Here is a 17,060-nt window from a genome sequence, read left to right as displayed (position 1 = left end):
ACATGGCACCAAAAAGCAACTTGTGGCAACCCTGAGGCTACAGGTACATCTGGAGGAGTAGTATAGCGTGTCTCAGGGATGGTTGGAGTCAGTCAGTGTGTTACAATGTCGACTCCCCACTGAGTGAGCGGCAGACTACGCTGCTGCTTTAGGGCCCTGGACTGGGGCTCAGTGGAGTGGGTCTTTCTGTGCCCCTCTGCCACCTTCCGTTTGTGAGTGGAAGCCTCCCTTTCCACCCAGCTAGAGGTGACCTACTCACCAGCAGTTTGTTGCTCTACCTGTATCCAGGCCAAACTTAGTGACACTGTGCCTGCCCTGCCCTGAACTAGGTCCTGGGCTGGACTAAAAACTTCTTCAGTGTCAGGTTGGTTATACACTAGAATAAATTGCGTAGGGAGGCTGTGGAATCTCTATCACTGGAAACTTTTAAGAGCAGATTAGACAGACACTTGTTAGGGGTGGTTCTTGATCCTTCCATGAGTGCAAGGGGCTGGATATGATGACCTCTTGAGGTTCCTTCCAGTCCTTTGATTCTAGCAAAGTAGCATTTTTGGTCACTATCATATCACTTGGAAGAATCTAAGAACTCAGAGTGCCCAGGACCATTTCCCATCCCTCCTGTCATTGATTCAGTTCTCCTCCAGGCCAAGATATCCATGAGATTACATCTGAAATTAATTCGTAAGGTGGTGTCAGACTTTCGCATTAACTACATGTTCAGGTACCAGTTTTTAACCGCAAATCTCTTTTTAGTAGAGGACAAATAGTGTGACATTTATTGGATGTGGGTAGGGCTATTAACCTTCTACATCAAAGGATGAAATTGCTTCCGAAGTCATAAACTCTTTGTGTCATTTGTGGGGCAAGTGAAAGGAGAGACCATTTGCTACCAGAAACTGTTGAAATAGATCTCAGTGTGCATCCTACTTTGCTACAAGATGAAAATCTCCCTTGAGGGCATTCTGAGCACAGACTTGATTAGAGCTCAGGCAGCATCAAAAGTGTCCATTAGAGATGTCCCTTTTACTGACATCTGTACAGCAGCAAATTGTAGTTCCATACAGACCTTTGTTAGATACTATCCACTGGTGCAATCAACTGCTTCTGATGGCACTTTTAGGCAGAGCAATTCTGCAATCTGTTGTCATAGGACACCAGCAATCAAATCCTTTAAAGACCCTGCTTTTGAATGAACCCAAAATGTACAACACATAAGACAAATTACTTGAAAAAGAAAGGGTTACTTAAATTGTAATAACTTCAGTTCTTCAGGATGTTTCCCCAGTGTTTAGTGCACTATCTGCACTTAGTCCCTACAGCCTAGTTTCCCCCTACTGAGGACTAGTAGTAGAGAAGAAACTAAGTTTATGGTGATCTGGCAGCCTCCTTTATCCCTTAAATTCAGAATGCAAGGAGAATGGGTGGCATGTGCATATAGCTAAGGCTGACACAGCTAGGGAAAATTCTCAGTCCTGGGTTGCACTTGTGCTCCATGCACCCAGAAATGCACTAGCCAAAGGGCAACACATCTTGAACTGTAGTTACTACATGGTAAGTGACCCGTTTGTATGGAAGGTGTACCATCTCGAAGTCATGAATATGTGGGCCAGTGGGCATTGGTTGACCCTCTGGATTTGAAGGAGAAATATATCTGTTAGACAATTCCCTTCACACTCCATTGTCACTTCTCTATTATTCACATGTGCTTCAGTGTGGTTTAGAGCAGGAGTGGGCAATAATTTTTGGTGGGGGCCACTCCAAGATTTTGGAAAGTGATCAAGGGCTGCACACTTGTGTGGAGGAGGTGTGGGATCTAGGATGGAGATTAGGTGCAGAAGGGTGCACAGGGACTGGGGTGCAGGAGACAGTGTGAGGTGTAAAAGGGAGTTTGGGTGAAGGAGGGAATTGTGACCTGGGTTAGGGGATTGGAGTGTAGGGAGAGGGACTGTGGGTGCAGGAGAGGATTCTGGCCAGGGGGAGGGATGTAGGAGAGGGTTTGGGAGGGAGTTGTGACCTGAGGCAGGGGGTGCATAGGGTTTGGACTGTGACCTGGGGGAGGGAGTTGGGGTACATGAGGGGCAGGGGTACCAGACGCAGGCTTTGGCTGGGAGGTACTTACCTAAGCCAGCAGCCAGTACTTACTCCGGGCCAGCAGCCCTGCATCACCCCCAAAGCAGGCTGGGCTCCCAGCCTGCTGCAGCCCCAGACTTCTTGAAAACGCAGGCTGCTATCTCCATGTGACTCTCAGGTCTGGGAGGGGGGGGAAAGGCTTGTGCTGCTCCCATCCCCCAGGCTAGTCTCTCAGCTCCTATTGGCTTGTTGTTTGAAGCCAGTAGGAGCTGAGGATTGGGCTGGGGTTTGGGAGATCACTCAAAGCTTCCCCTCCCTCCAGAGTCACACAGAGCAGCCCTGTGTTTAAAACAGTGGCTGCTGCACACCTGAGGATCCCGGCAGGGGAGTCTGCAGGCTGGATCTGGTGGCTTAGCGATCTGTAAGAGGTATCTTGCCCACCCCTGGTTTAGGGTATTCATTTACATCTCCACATATTTCAAGGTTTTTTGATTCTGCAGGAAATGAGACAGCCTGATATGGTCTTGTCTCCTCCTTCACCTCCTCTCCCAGCTGGAAAACAGATGGCATTTTATATGAACTTTTTGGGATAGGGAGCTCATATGGATACCTTCTCAGCACAATACTAAAACACCTAATGCAATTGGGTTAACATTTCCTGGTGTTCAGAAGATGAATTCAAGCAAAAAGCAAACAAACACACACCTCCTAAAGTGAAGCACAGTAACTGTTATATACTTTAAACAGCAGTGTGACATGAAAAACACACTCTGTTTAGGGAGTCTGTCTCTTTTGAAGTTCTGCTTTCAGTAGGGCCTTATTTAATCTGGATTACTAAGGGCACTTTGAACTTGCTGAGCGGATACAAGTGTTAGTCCTGGGGAATTCTGCGATTTTAATATGGCTCCAAAAGCAACAATTGCATAATTCCCCCAAGACTAAAGTTTCTTCCAGGGGAGTGGTCATCCAAAGCAGAGATACTGCAAGAGATCCTTAAGATATGGTGAATTTCTATTGTGGACCTGTTGGCAATGTTCTCCCATTCCAAATTCTATTTTAAAAAATATATCTGGATATAGAAACACTGGGTAAAGGCATGCTTTTTTATTTTTCCAAGGAATTTTCCTTGGCTTATACATTTCTTCTCTTTATGGTTATATTAATAGTATTATTCTGTATTAATGTAACACTTACAAATCCTAGTCATGGTGCTGTACAACCACAGAACAAAAAACTCTCTGTCCCAAAGGGCTTACAATCTTAAGACAAGAAACAATAGATGAATACAGATAGACCTATCTAGGTGTACAAGAAAACAGTGGGACTGTATTGGTGTCCTTAAGAGCACTATCATTTTATCACTCCTTTAATCCTAATTTCCCCAGACTGGCTAAGGGAAGGTATGCTTTCTTTTTCCAAGGGGTAAAAATTCCTCTTCCATTACTCTGAAATAAAACCATCAGAGGCCCTTAATGCCTACAGCCCAGGTGTATAAAATCTCATGAATTGGTCCACAGCAGGGCATTCCTGATGGAGTTTGGCCTCTCCAGGTGCCCTGACGATGTTGCACCCATAAAAAAGAAAAAATGAAAGAGATACAATGAGGTGAAGGAAAGTGTCACTTTTTATATGGTTACGGGACAAGATTGTTTTTTTAAATTTAGAAATAGAAGAATCAGAATCCCTGCTTTCTTAGATTTTTTTTTTTTTTTTTTTTTGCAGAGTATTTTCTTTTGAAGAGTCCTTTACCTTAAGGCTCTGCACTTCAGAATCTTCAGCAGTTTTGCAGAAGTGTTGTACAGTGGGCTCTTTCCCTCTGCCTTTCAGATAGCCCCTCATTGGTTATAGAGCAACTATATTTAGTCCCTTTAAGATTATTGAAATCTCCCTTCAAGATTTTCTATTCAGTAGGTTTGTGTTTCTGCCTTCTGACATCAGTTCTAGATGATAATCAGATTGTACTTCATCTTAGTCCTCCATATTTGTTATTCTCTAGTGACAAGATGATCTTTAACATTCATCTTAGATTTTGACAAAATCTCTGTCGCCCTTTGATCTAACTAGTTACCCTTTTCCAAGTTCCTGGCCTGATCCTAAACTGGGAAGGAAAAGGTCTCCCACACCTTAGATTTCAAAAGGACTTAAGTATGTACTTAAATTAGAAAGATTGAGGTCAATGCATCCTCTCTTCTTCTCATCGAAGGATAAGATCTAGTATCTAAAGGTATACCTACACTGCATGGCTATTTCGGGATACTGAAGTTACCCCGCATCTATACAAGCCACCTGTTATTTTGAAATATTTTTTTAAATAACGGGCACGCTATTTAGCCATCCTGGTAAATCTTGTTGCAGGAAGGTTAAGTGATGGCTCAAAATAGTGCGTTATTTTGAAATTTGGTGCTGTGTAGACATTCCAGATTTCAAAAGAAGCTATTTCAAAATTGATTCGAGATAAGATACGCAATTTGCATAGCGCAAATTGCATATCTTTTTTGAATTTGTGATGCACCCCAAGAGTGGAAATTGTCAGTAATGGTGAGTTTGATCGCTACAATTTTGGTTATAGTTTATTGTAGATTTATTTTAATAATCAGTTTCTTTTTCCTGCAGATAAGCAGCAAAGATGAAGATTTTTTAGACCTTTCTGTAGATGTAGAGCAAAATACATCAATTACTCACTGCTTAAGGTACATGCACAAACAAATGCTTCTACATTTGAGTCTTAACACCTGTCATCATGTTAACTAATAAAAAATTGATCAAGATGAAACTGCAGGAAGTAAAGCAAATATCTCAGGTTAATTTGATAGTCCAATTGTGTATTTTACATGCTTATTGTCCCTGTTTACTTAAAATGACCCTTGTATATTTATGTTGTAAAGTTGTATGATTTTTTATTCTGTTTAAAAATTAGTATAAATTTCAATTTCAGGGAGTATTTTTTAATCTTGCATTTTTATTTCTGTTCTATACAGGGGTTTCAGCAATACAGAAACTCTTTGTAGTGAATACAAATATTACTGTGAAGAATGTCGCAGTAAGCAGGAAGCACATAAAAGGTATGGAGTACTTAAAATATTTATTTCCATTTTTGGAATGTATTAGTTTTTACAAAAGTTATTTTTTCCTGTCAGGTTCTGTGGATATTTATCATGAATAACTCTGGAGAAGTGGGTTGTATTTATGAAAGCTCATGATATCATCTACATGTTTTGTTAGTCGTTAGGTGCTAGAATCATAGAATAATAGGACTGGAAGGGATCTCAAGAGGTCATTGAGTCCAGCCCCCCCACCCTCAAGGCAGGACCAAGCTCCGTCTACACCATCCCTGACAGATGTCTATCGAACCTGTTCTTAAATATCTCCAGAGAGGGAGATTCCACCACCTCCCTTGGCAATTTATTCCAATATTTGACCACCCTGACAGTTAGGAATTTTTTCCTAATGTCCAATCTAAACCTCCCCTACTGCACTTTAAGCCCATTACTCCTTGTCCTGTCCTCAGAAACCAAGAGGAACAAATTTTTTCCTTCCTCCTTGTGACACCCTTTTAGATATTTGAAAACCGCTATCATGTCTCCCCTTAATCTTCTTTTTTCCAAACTAAACAAGCCCAGTTCATGAAGCCTGGCTTCATAGGTCAAGTTCTCTAGACCTTGAATCATTCTTGTTGCTCTTCTCTGTACCCTTTCCAATTTCTCCACATCTTTCTTGAAATGTGGCGCCCAGAACTGGACACAGTACTCCAGCTGAGGCCTGACTAGTGCAGAGTAGAGCAGCAGAATGACTTCACGAGTTTTGCTTACAACACACCTGTTGATACAACCTAGAATCATATTTGCTTTTTTTGCAACAGCATCACACTGTTGACTCATATTCAACTTGTGGTCCACTATGACCCCTAGATCCCTTTCCGCCATGCTCCTTCCTAGACAGTCGCTTCCCATCTTGTGTGTATGGAACTGATTGTTCCTTCCTAAGTGGAGCACTTTGCATTTCTTTTTATTAAACCTCATCCTGTTTACCTCTGACCATTTCTTTAACTTGCTAAGGTCATTTTGAATTATGTCCCTATCCTCCAAAGAAGTTGCAACCCCACCCAGTTTGGTATCATCTGCAAACTTAATAAGTGTACTCTCTATCCCAATATCTACATCATTGATGAAGATATTGAACAGTACGGGTCCCAAAACAGACCCTTGAGGAATTCCACTTGTTATCCCTTTCCAGCAGGATTTAGCACCGTTAACAACTCTCTGACTAAGGTTATCCAGCCAATTATGCACCCACCTTATCGTGGCCCTATCTAAGTTATATTTGCCTAGTTTATCAATAAGAATATTATGCGAGACCGTATCAAATGCCTTACTAAAGTCTAGGTATATGACATCCACCGCTTCTCCCTTATCCACAAGGCTCGTTATCCTATCAAAAAAGCTATCAGATTAGTTTGGCATGACTTGTTCTTCACAAACCCATGCTGGCTATTCCCTATCACTTTATTACCTTCCAAGTGTTTGCATATAATTTCCTTAATTACCTGCTCCATTATCTTCCCTGGGACAGACGTTAAACTGACCGGTCTGTAGTTTCCTGGGTTGTTCTTATTCCCCTTTTTATAGATGGGCACAATATTTGCCCTTTTCCAGTCTTCTGGAATCTCCCCTGTCTGCCATGATTTTTCAAAAATCATAGCTAAAGGCTCAGATACCTCCTCTATCAGCTCCTTGAGTATCCTGGGATGCATTTCATCATGACCTGGTGACTTTCTGACATCTAACTTTCCTAAGTGATTTTTAACTTGTTCTTTGTGTATTCTATCTTCTAAACTTACCCTCTCTCTGCTTGTATTCACTACGTTAGGCACACCTCCAGACTTCTCGGTGAAGACCGAAACAAAGAAGTCATTGAGCATCTCCGCCATTTCCAAGTTTCCTGTTACTGCTTCTCCCTCCTCACTGAGCAGTGGGCCTACCCTGTCCTTGGTCTTCCTCTTGCTTCTAATGTATTTATAAAAGGTCTTCTTGTTTCCCTTTATGCCTGTAGCTAGTTTGATCTCATTTTGTGCCTTTGCCTTTCTAATCTTGCCCCTGCATTCCCGTGTTGCTTGCCTATATTCATCCTTTGTTATTTGTCCTAGTTTCCATTTTTTATATGACTCCTTTTTTATTTTGAGATCATGCAAGATCTCCTTGTTAAGCCAAGCTGGTCTTTTGCCATATTTTCTATCTTTCCTACACAGCGGAATTGTTTGCTTTTGGGCCCTTAACAACGTCCCTTTGAAATACTTCCAACTCTCCTCAGTTGTTTTTCCCTTCAGTCTTGCTTCCCATGGGACCTTACCTACAAGTTCTCTGAGCTTATCAAAATCTGCCTTCCTGAAATCCATTACCTCAATTGTGCTGGTCTCCCTTCTACCTGTTAGAAGGTGCTGTTAGACTATTTGTTGTTTAAGATTTTCCTGTTAAAGACTAACTCGGCTATCTCTCTGAAGCTTTTACTTAGGTATGCTCACTTACTTTGAGTTCAATGAAAATATTCACATGAGTAATGTTATTTATATGTGAGTGTTTTGGTATTGACTCTTGATTATTTTGATTTATTTCAAGGAAAGAATGCATCTTGTTTTTGAGGAACAAACAAATTGAAAAATGTGTGAAAAATTGACAAAATCAAGCTGTGTGTGTAAAACAGTGAACATCATATTTTTGCATGACTTTTTTAAACTTAATATTATATCTGAAAAATGCATGCAGGTTTATAAAAGATATCAAAAACATAAATGTCATTGCTTAGTAGAGGTATCCCATTCAGAGAATAATTCAGATTAACTGCATTGCTCTTAATATCTGTCATAATTTAAGGATTAATAGCAATAGTTGGCAAACCTATCTTTCTTTGATCGTGTCAGAATTAATCATGTAAAATATCACAATTTTTACTCTCTTCCCTCTTTTCTTATATATTAAAAGTTTGTATATTAAAGTGCTTCCTGACGTAGTCCTTCTAAAAAGCAGCACAAAGTGCTATGGAAAACAGAAATTCATTCTGTTTAGGAAAATGTCTTGCCCTTTGTCTAACATTACAGTATTTTTCTTTCACTTTTAAATACGGTTTTTCATGAAAATGATTTGATTTTTATTAGGGAGACAAGATAATGTCTTTTATTGTCTTTTATTGGACCAACGTACGTTGGTGAAAGAGGCAAGCTTTGGAGCAATACAGCTCTTCAGCGGGCTTGGGAAAGATGTTCAGAATGCTATTAGTTTTTCTTGCACAGGTATTACTTTGCAATGAATTTTGTTAAAAAATAAAATTCCAGTATGTGAAACATAACTCAGCGATTTCAAAAGTCTTAGAGGGGTAGCCGTGTTAGTCTGCAACTGGAAAAACTTAAAAAACAACAAATAGTTTTGCAGCATCTTAGAGACTAACAAAGACTGTAGATAGTAGTATGAGCTTTTGTGGGCACAATCCACTTCTTCAGATGAATGGAGTTTAAGGGGGTCAGTTTTCAAATAGCACAGAGAGGGGCTTGGGGGAGGGAAGAAGAGGAAAAAGAAAGGGGAAAGAAATTGTCACTTAGAGTGTCCATGCTAAATGAAGCTGATAAGAATACTTAATACTTACTCTAAGTACCCTTTGTATTTTTTATGTCATTTAGGATGTGGAATGTAGCGGGCTATCCAGCCAAGATCATTGTTTATACTTCTGTTGTAGGAATCAAACTTGTAAATGAAATTAAGTTCTGTAGCTTCTCTGTCTAGCTGGTTTTTTAAATTGGTTTGAAATATTACAGTGACTTTGAGATTCATTAATGAGTGCCCAGGCAAGTTAACTTATCTATATTGGTTCATGTGTGCTATGGAATGCCTAGTACTTCTGAAAGCAACCAATTATTTGTTACTGCACACTATGACACAATTCACAGGGTCAGTCTCAAACAAAATTAATAGTTGCCTTGACTGTGTTCTATTCATACATGTACATCCAATATCACTCAATTCCTAATAGGCCACAAAACAGCAGGGCCAGTTAGAACTGAACAAAATGCATTACTGTGGCTCGTTATTACAGTGATCTTGCAATGCCTCCATGAGCTGTATAGTGCAGTAAAGAGTGCATGGGCAGTCACATCTAGTGATCAGACCCAGACTCAGGCCAAGTGGTTAGAGCCAACGGCCAGAACCAAAGACAATGGCCTTATCTACACTATAAATTAAAGTTGAATCTATTAAGGTAAATTTCTTGTCTCCAGATGTTGCAAAGCCTAAGGCCCATATACCCCACTGAGCACAAGAATTCAAAGTAGTTTGAAGTAGTTCATCTCTATTATCAATGCACTGTAGATAGCTATTCCACAGTGTGCACCCTTTGCATTCTGTATTACGCTCCCAGTGCATGCTGGCATCAAAACTGTGCCGTGGGTGGTTCTGGGTTCATGTCACCAGCATCCCATAAGGCACTCATCTACTCCTCTCCTCTCCTTGCTTGAGATCAGTAGGAAACAGCCTTTTTGTGCCTTTTTTGGCTCTCATTACCCATGCAGATGCCATAGCAGTGCAAACATGGCCTCCCCCTTGGGGATCCCATTTTGCATCAAACCGTTGTGATGTTGATGTGTACTTTGGTGCACCTAATGGTGCAGTATTTCAAGAGCATAAGCATGGCCCGCTATGAAGAGGATGAGGATGAATCTGCTCGATCTTGGAGTACCAAGGGCATGCTATACAGGCAAGCCCTTGCATTGAGCAAATTGGAAACGCAGCCACTAGTTGATCCTCTTGACACAGTAGAACGCCAGTTCTTGTGCCATGAGACAAGTAGAGATTGGTGGGATTACATAGGGTTGCAGGTATGGGATGATCAGCAGTGGCTGCAAAACTTCCAAATTCACAGGCCACTTGCGTGAAACTTTTTGAATGGTTTTATCCCCATCTGAAGTGCAAGGACATCTGAATGAGACACGCGCTGACCATGGTGAAACAGGTGGAAATTTCCCTGTGGAGCTTGCAATGCCAGATAGTTCCAGTCAGTTAGGAATTGATTCTGAGTGGGGAAATCTATAGGGTGTGTGTGGGGGGAGGGGTAGCTGTTATACAAGTAGCCAAAGCAATCAGTATGATTCTGCTATGGAGGGTAGTGACTCTAGGAAATGTGGATAACATAGTGGAGGGCCTTGGAGCGAGGAGGTTCCCTAATTGTGGTGGGGTGATAGATGGAATTCACATCCCCATCTTGGCCCCCAACCACTTTGCTAAGTGGTACTTCTCAATCAACAGGGGATGGTCATGAAAAGTGCATGACGCACACATCTTTAGGAACTCCTGCCTCTTCAGAAAGACGCAGACTGGAATTTTTTTCCCCAGACCAGAAAATTAGAATCAGAGAGGTGGAAATGCCAATAGTGATCCTTGGCAACCCAACCTATTCCTTGCTTGCGTGGCTAGTGGGCAGCTTGGACTGCAATAAGGAGCAGTTCAACTACAGGTTGAGCAAGTAGAGAATGGCGGTTGAACGTGCTTTTGGGCATTTAAAAAGAAGGTTTAGGAATCCACTGTCTAGGTTAGACCTCAGTTAACACAACATTCCTTTTGTGGTGGCAGCCTGTTGTGTGCGCCATAATCTTTGTGAGAGCAAGAGGGAAAGTTATCTGTCAGGGTTGGGGGCCGAGGCAAAGTACCTAGCCAGAGATTTTGTGCAGCTTGACACCAGAACAATAAGGGGAACAAACACGGAACAGTGCAAATCAGAGAGGCTTTGAAAGAAAGATTTATGAATGTCCAGATTTGAGAATCATGCACGTTGCTCTCAATGAAATGCTTTTGCATTCAATGTGTTTGCCTGTGATTTCCCATCCCACCCCTGTAATACAGTCAATAAAGAGACTGCTGTTCAGAGATCATACATTTTTATTTTGGGAAGTCAGCAGGGACAGAAAAGAAGTCCATAGTGGAACCTGAAGAGGGTGGGGGATCAAAAAATGCAAGGCCTCCTAAGGCCCTAGAGGTTGAGTGTGAGGCTACCCTTGAGTTTCTCTTCTCCTCTTGCCCCCTCCCATCCTGGGGCTCCTGGGGATGGAAGCTATGGAATTGGGTGAGGAGGGAAAGTTGTTCTGCACAGGATGAGATAGGGGTAGGGTTCCTTTTCAGGCTTGCTGCCAGTTGCTCCATCACAGCTGTGAGGGATGAAAAGAAATTCTCCTTTTGCCTCACTCGCAGTTCCCTTCATGCTTTCCTGTCCTCTGCTCCACTATCCCCTCCTGCTGTTCCACCCACATCTCCTCCAGAACATATTCCTCCACTCCATTTGCTCCTTAAACATGTCTTCTCTTGTCTGTTTTTGCCTCTGGATTTGTTCAAGCTGGTCAGCTGCTGGAGCCGGAGGAATACACAACAAAGCTGCCTGCTGTTCTTGCTCTAACAAAAATTCACAAGGGGCACATTATAGGAGATACGTTGTGGAGCCTAAATTCTAATCATTAGCTAAGGTCTCTGTATAGACAATGGAGATGTATTCTGAGTAAGGCCTAAATTATGCTTTAAACCAACCACTGTACAGCAGGTACTCAACAGAGTTCTCAAGGGAACATCTGGACTCACAGTTTGGAGGCAGGCATGGTAAAGGGCCGGCGAGGTCATGATCCTGAGGGTAAGATAGGGGACGGCGGGGGCAAGGCATGGCTTTTGTGGCTTCCCTCCTTCGTGTTTGCCACACCCCACTTCCCGGAAGAATGATCCTTTCCCATCCTGTGGAAACCTGCAGGCAGGAGGGGATGACGAGGTCTTGTCAGGCCAGCAAGGTGGGGGCGGAAGCTTACGTGGCTTTTCTCTTCAGGGTGTGGCAGACACAGCTTTCCAGGCGAGTGCCAGAGGCTGAAGCCATGCTAGCTGCAGCAGCAGAGGCAGCAGCTAAGAGCTTCCCTTCCTCCTTCATCCAGGTCGTCATGTGATATCAGTCTTCTCCAAATCTCACAGAGTGTAGGGAGCTGATGCTGAGTGAATGTGGCCAGAAACCCGGGTCTTATGCTGCAATGCTTAGTGCGGCAATGACACCACACCACTTACTGCTAGCTTGATATGGGATGGTGTTTTACCACAGAGGACAGAATAAAGCTGGTCTCCCAAGAAACCTTGTGAGAAGGATCAGAGAGTTCTTATCTGAGAGTTTCATGGAGATGTGCAGGAAGGATTCTCACTCCATTTCCAGACACGTTAGAAAGCTGTTCCAGCCCGCCTGCATTGTGCAGGTACAGAGTATGCCACACATCACAACCAATTGCCTTCTCCCACTTGTAGTAAGGAAAAAATTGTGAACTCACCAGAAGTGCCCTCCCTGGGGTCTGTGCCTAACTCAGATGTCCTGGAAAGAGTGGATTGGCTCCAGGAGGATGAAGAGTTCTTGGCTCTTAATGCTCGTTGGCTGGCCATTCTCCTTGTCCTCCTCCTTTTCCCACTCCTCCACACTGCTGACTTGAATGTCTTGGGATAAGACCACAGTCTGTCTTGAGAAGTCGAGCCTCCTTCCCCCCCATGATTGCGTAAAGCTGGTTATAGAAGGGCCTTTTATGTGGCAATGCACCAGACCATCTGTTTGCCTCCTTTGTTTTGCAATAGGACTACCTCAGCTCCTTTATTTTTAACTGCACTGCTGAGAGTCCCTGGAATATCCTCTCTGAACCAGGCATGGTGCTATCTTAGTGTAGATATCGGTGTTTCTTTTGCTGTTTTGGAGCTCAGAGAGAATGGATCCCTCTTTGCACGCCTCAGTGAGTTCCAAGATCTCCTGCACACTCCATGCTGGTGCTCTTTTGTGCCTCTGCGAACTGGGGCCCATGGAACTTGAAGTCATGGCCATGCGTGCTGCTCAAGTGTGCTGCCTGCTCTGAGGTGTGCTCACAATGCAGGCAAACAGGAAGTGAAATCCAAACTTTCCCGGAGATTTTCATGATCACCTGGAGAGCAGTAGAGGTGCAAGTTCTTGCCAGAGTGGTCAGAGTGAGGCACTGCGGGATGCCTCCTGGAGGCCAAGAAACTCAACTTTCTCAGTGATAGGTCGAGACTGTTATGAAATCAACCATACAAGGTCAAAATTTGTGGTGTTCCTCATAAAAACAGGAGTATCCGAAATTGACTTCAACAGCCCTTAAAAAAAATAAAAGCCACTTAGTTTAAAATAAAACATTTGGCTCAGCCCTTTTTAAGGATAATTGTTTTCTAATTGGATTTCCCAGTAGTTTTAAAACAAATTGGCAATTGTGTAGAAATATTTAAAAAAAAAAGGGGGGGGGGGAGTTAAACAGGAAGGATGAGGGGAGGTGTATTTAGATTAACTTCTCAGCTGCATGACCCTTTTACTTACATTATTTGGGGCATAAGGCACAGGGCACATAACCTTTTATTTAGATTATCTTTCAAAAACATTTGCAGTTCTCTTTTAGGTTAACCTCCATGTTCAACTTACTGCAGCTATCCATAACTTTGTTTTATTATTTAGGTATTGCAGCATTATGAAATGCGAATAAAAGACTACTGATCGTGTGGTTTTAATAGAGAACATTCAGGAAACTGACAAGCAGAACATCTTTAATATTTGAATGTATTTTAATAGTATTCAAAAGACTTTTTCATTTGTCAGTATCAAACAAATTTTGAAATATTGCAATGGTTTGATATATTTTATTTTGTTTCAGGATGAAAGTAAAAAAACTGCCTATGATTCTAGCTCTTCATCTGAAAAGATTTAAATACATGGACCAGCTACATCGATATACAAAACTGTCTTATAGAGTAGTGTTTCCATTAGAGCTTAGACTTTTTAACACCTCAGGAGACGCAACCAATCCTGACAGAATGTACGACCTTGTTGCTGTGGTAATTCATTGTGGGAGGTAATAAGAAATTTGTCACATTGAGGTTGTTAAATGAAATTATTAACAGTATGATAGAAATTTAGTATAAATTAAGTGAACTCTAAAGTGTTTTAAGAAATTATGTAGGACAGAAGGGAACATTGCAAAATGGATTTGTTTTGTTAACTAAGAACTTACTTAAAAGATAATGTTCGATTTTAACAGAATTTTCCCTCTGTCAGTTTTTTATCTTTTTAAAAATGGTCTTTATGTGGTCTTTTCTCCCTGCTTCTAAAGCTGTCAGGATCATAGTGTTAGGGGAGTTGATGGAATTTTCAGCAGTATATTCTATTCTTAAAGTTTGTGCACTTGTGTTCTAATTTTACTTTTCAGGCATATGAATCCCAAATGCATGGGCAGGCAGGCAATCTGATCTGCCAAATGACCAGATTTGTCCCACCACCATCTTACGGCCCATTGTGAGCCTCTGGCTGAGTCCCTACCTGCTACACTCCACATGTCACTCAAAGCAGCCTGTTGTGGGAGCCATGTGCATCTCTGCGCTGCAGGCCCTTGGGAGGGGTCTTTGCATGCTATCCCTGCCTTCAGCATGATCTTGCAGCTCCAACTGGCTGAAAACCAGCCAGTGGGAGCTGTCTGGGCCATGTTTGTGGCACAGGCAGCTCATGGAGATTTTCCCCCCCCTTGAGGGGTGTGCAGCATGCAGAGATGCACATGGCCCCTACAGCTGGCCATTTTGAGTGGCGTTTGGGGGTGTGGCAGGCAGTGAGCCTGCCCAAGAGTTCTGCTGAGCTGCCAATTGGAAGCAGCCTAAGTTGTCAACATCTCCCATCCAGAGACTGTGCCTAGTACCCCATCCCTTCCTGCATCCCAACTCCTTCTCCCAGATCACAACCCAACTCTCTTCATCCCTGTTCCTGCACCCATACCTCCTACGCTATCATGGAAGAGCATAGCTCTTGACTACTTACCAATTTCTTGGAGTGACTCCCCCCCAATAAAAATTATTGCCCCCTCCTGCCCAAATGGAACACTGATCATACATCTACTGTAAGCTCGCCTCCTCTGGTTGAAGATTGGGGTGCCATTTTTCAGTAAAGGCAGTGGTTTAATCTGCTCATGTGGTGGGTAATCTGCAGGGTTCTATGTGTAACCCACACACCTACTGGGTGTGGTTCACTGTCTCATATACTGTCATTTAGACCACTTAGAAAGATAAAAAACGAGTGATCTCTACAGCCTTAGCTGAGAGCCAGCTGGTTTTATAGCTCAAGCTGTAGAGGATCACACACTAAGCTCCAGAGGTCCCAGGTCCAGTTATTCCTGTCGGCTTTACATATGTGTCGCTTCATGCAGGTTCTATATGTGACCTGCACCTTGTATACTATTGTCCATACACAGGGTTGCCATATTCCACTGGTTTCCTTCCATGTAGTTTTTTTTCTACTGGTATTACTAAAGTGATTCTCATATATGGGTGGAGAGTGAAGCTGCTGCTTGGGGTGCAAGCTCCCTTGCCTGTAGCTCCAGTCATACCTCAACCCTGCTCGGCCCAGGCCCTGTCCCCACACTGCCCAGGCGTTGTCCTCTCCCCACTGTCTCCTTTTTCTCTTCAGGTATGTCTGCACTACAGCGTTATTTTGAAATAACGTGTCTACGCACAAAATGCATTTTGAAGTAGCGTTTTTCTATTTCGAAATAGCACGTCCACACTGAGTGTACATTGAATTGCATTTAAGGCTGGATGGAACCAGTTCCGGCAGGGCATCAGGTCAGAATTTGCCTTGTGGCCAGGGCGGCCAGCAGGGCACCCTGGGAAGGGCTGGAGGTTCCCTATTTTGAAATAAGCGTCTACCCAGCGCTTATTTCAAAATAGCAATTTCAAAACTGGCACTATTCCTTGTGGAATGAGGTTTACCAATTTTGAAATAAGACCTCTGCTATTTCGAATTAATTTAGAAATAACGGAATGGCTGTGTAGAAGCTAGGAAAGTTATTTTGAAATAACTGCAGTTATTTTGAAATAACTTTGCTGTGTAGACATACCCTTCCCTCCCAGTCTTTGCTCACCCCTTCCAGCCAAATCCCTGAACCCAAATACAGGCAGTCCCCGGGTTACGTACAAGATAGGGACTGTAGGTTTGTTCTTAAGTTGAATCTGTATGTAAGTCGGAACTGGCGTCCAGATTCAGACACTGCTGAAACTGACCGCCAGTTCTGACTTACATACAGAATCAACTTAAGAACCCCAGGCGTCCCCAAGTCAGCTGCTGCTGAAACTGATCAGCAGCTGATTCCAGGAAGCCCGGGGCAGAGCAACTCTGCCTGGGGCTTCCTGTAGTCAGCGCTGGTCAGTTTCAGCAGAAGCTGACTTGGGGACGCCTGGGGCAGAGCAGCTGGGGTGCTACTGGACCAACCCAGCAGCACCCCATCTGCCCTGCCCCAGACGTCCTGATTCAGCCGCTGCTGAAACTGACCAGCAGCGGCTGAATCAGGACCTGGGGCAGAGCAGCTGGGGTGCTGCCGGGTTGGTCCAGTAGTGCCCACGGGCGCTGCAGGACCAATCGGCAGCGCCCCAGCTGCTCTGCCCCAGAGTCCAAAACAAAAGCCTGGTCTGCTGGGGGGGGGGGAGCACACTAGCTGCGGCCCCCCCCCCCCAGCAGACCAGGGACACGGGGAGCAGAGCCGCAGCGGCAGCGGGGTGCCGCGCCTCTGAGGCTTTGCTCTGGCAAAGCCTCAGAGGCGCGGGGAACCGCCGCTGCTGCCGCTCCAGTCTGGGTGCCTGTGGTCTGCTGGGGACGGTCCCCAGCAGACCACAGGCACCCGGACTGAAGCCGCAGCCGCAGGGGGGTCCCGCGCCTCTGAGGCTTTGCCAGAGCAAAGCCTCAGAGGCGCGGGACCCCCCCGCGGCTGCGGCTTCAGTCCGGGTGCCTGTGATCTGCTGGGGACCGTCCCCAGCAGACCACAGGCACCGGGTCTCATGCGGTCCCCAGCAGACCACAGGCACCGGCACCCAAGTGGCAGCAGCAGCGGTTCCCGCGCTTCCGAGGCTTTGCTCTGGCAAAGCCTCAGAAGCGCGGGAACCCGCCCGGCGCCCCTGGTCTGCTGGAGACGG

At 43.9% G+C, this 17,060-nt stretch overlaps 1 protein-coding gene across 2 annotated transcripts in view; it reads left to right on the top strand.

Annotated features, from left to right (window-relative positions):
- USP12 (ubiquitin specific peptidase 12) overlaps positions 1–17,060 on the top strand; it is a 61,848-nt gene that overhangs the window by 32,685 nt on the left and 12,103 nt on the right. Inside the window, exons 5-7 of one of the 2 annotated variants that reach the window (XM_075919239.2) lie at positions 4,684–4,760; positions 5,049–5,132; positions 13,766–13,963. In XM_075919239.2, the coding sequence (XP_075775354.1) occupies positions 4,684–4,760; positions 5,049–5,132; positions 13,766–13,963 (359 nt within the window). The remainder of the gene's footprint in view (positions 1–4,683; positions 4,761–5,048; positions 5,133–13,765; positions 13,964–17,060) is intronic. The other variant, XM_075919240.2, reaches the window with a different exon arrangement.

Source organism: Pelodiscus sinensis, chromosome 1 (genome assembly GCF_052426305.1).
Source record: "Pelodiscus sinensis isolate ZL-2025 chromosome 1, ASM5242630v1, whole genome shotgun sequence".
Taxonomy (NCBI): domain Eukaryota; kingdom Metazoa; phylum Chordata; order Testudines; family Trionychidae; genus Pelodiscus; species Pelodiscus sinensis.
The sequence above is the reverse complement of the archived record's forward strand: the minus strand, read 5'-3'. Positions and strand labels throughout refer to the sequence as shown.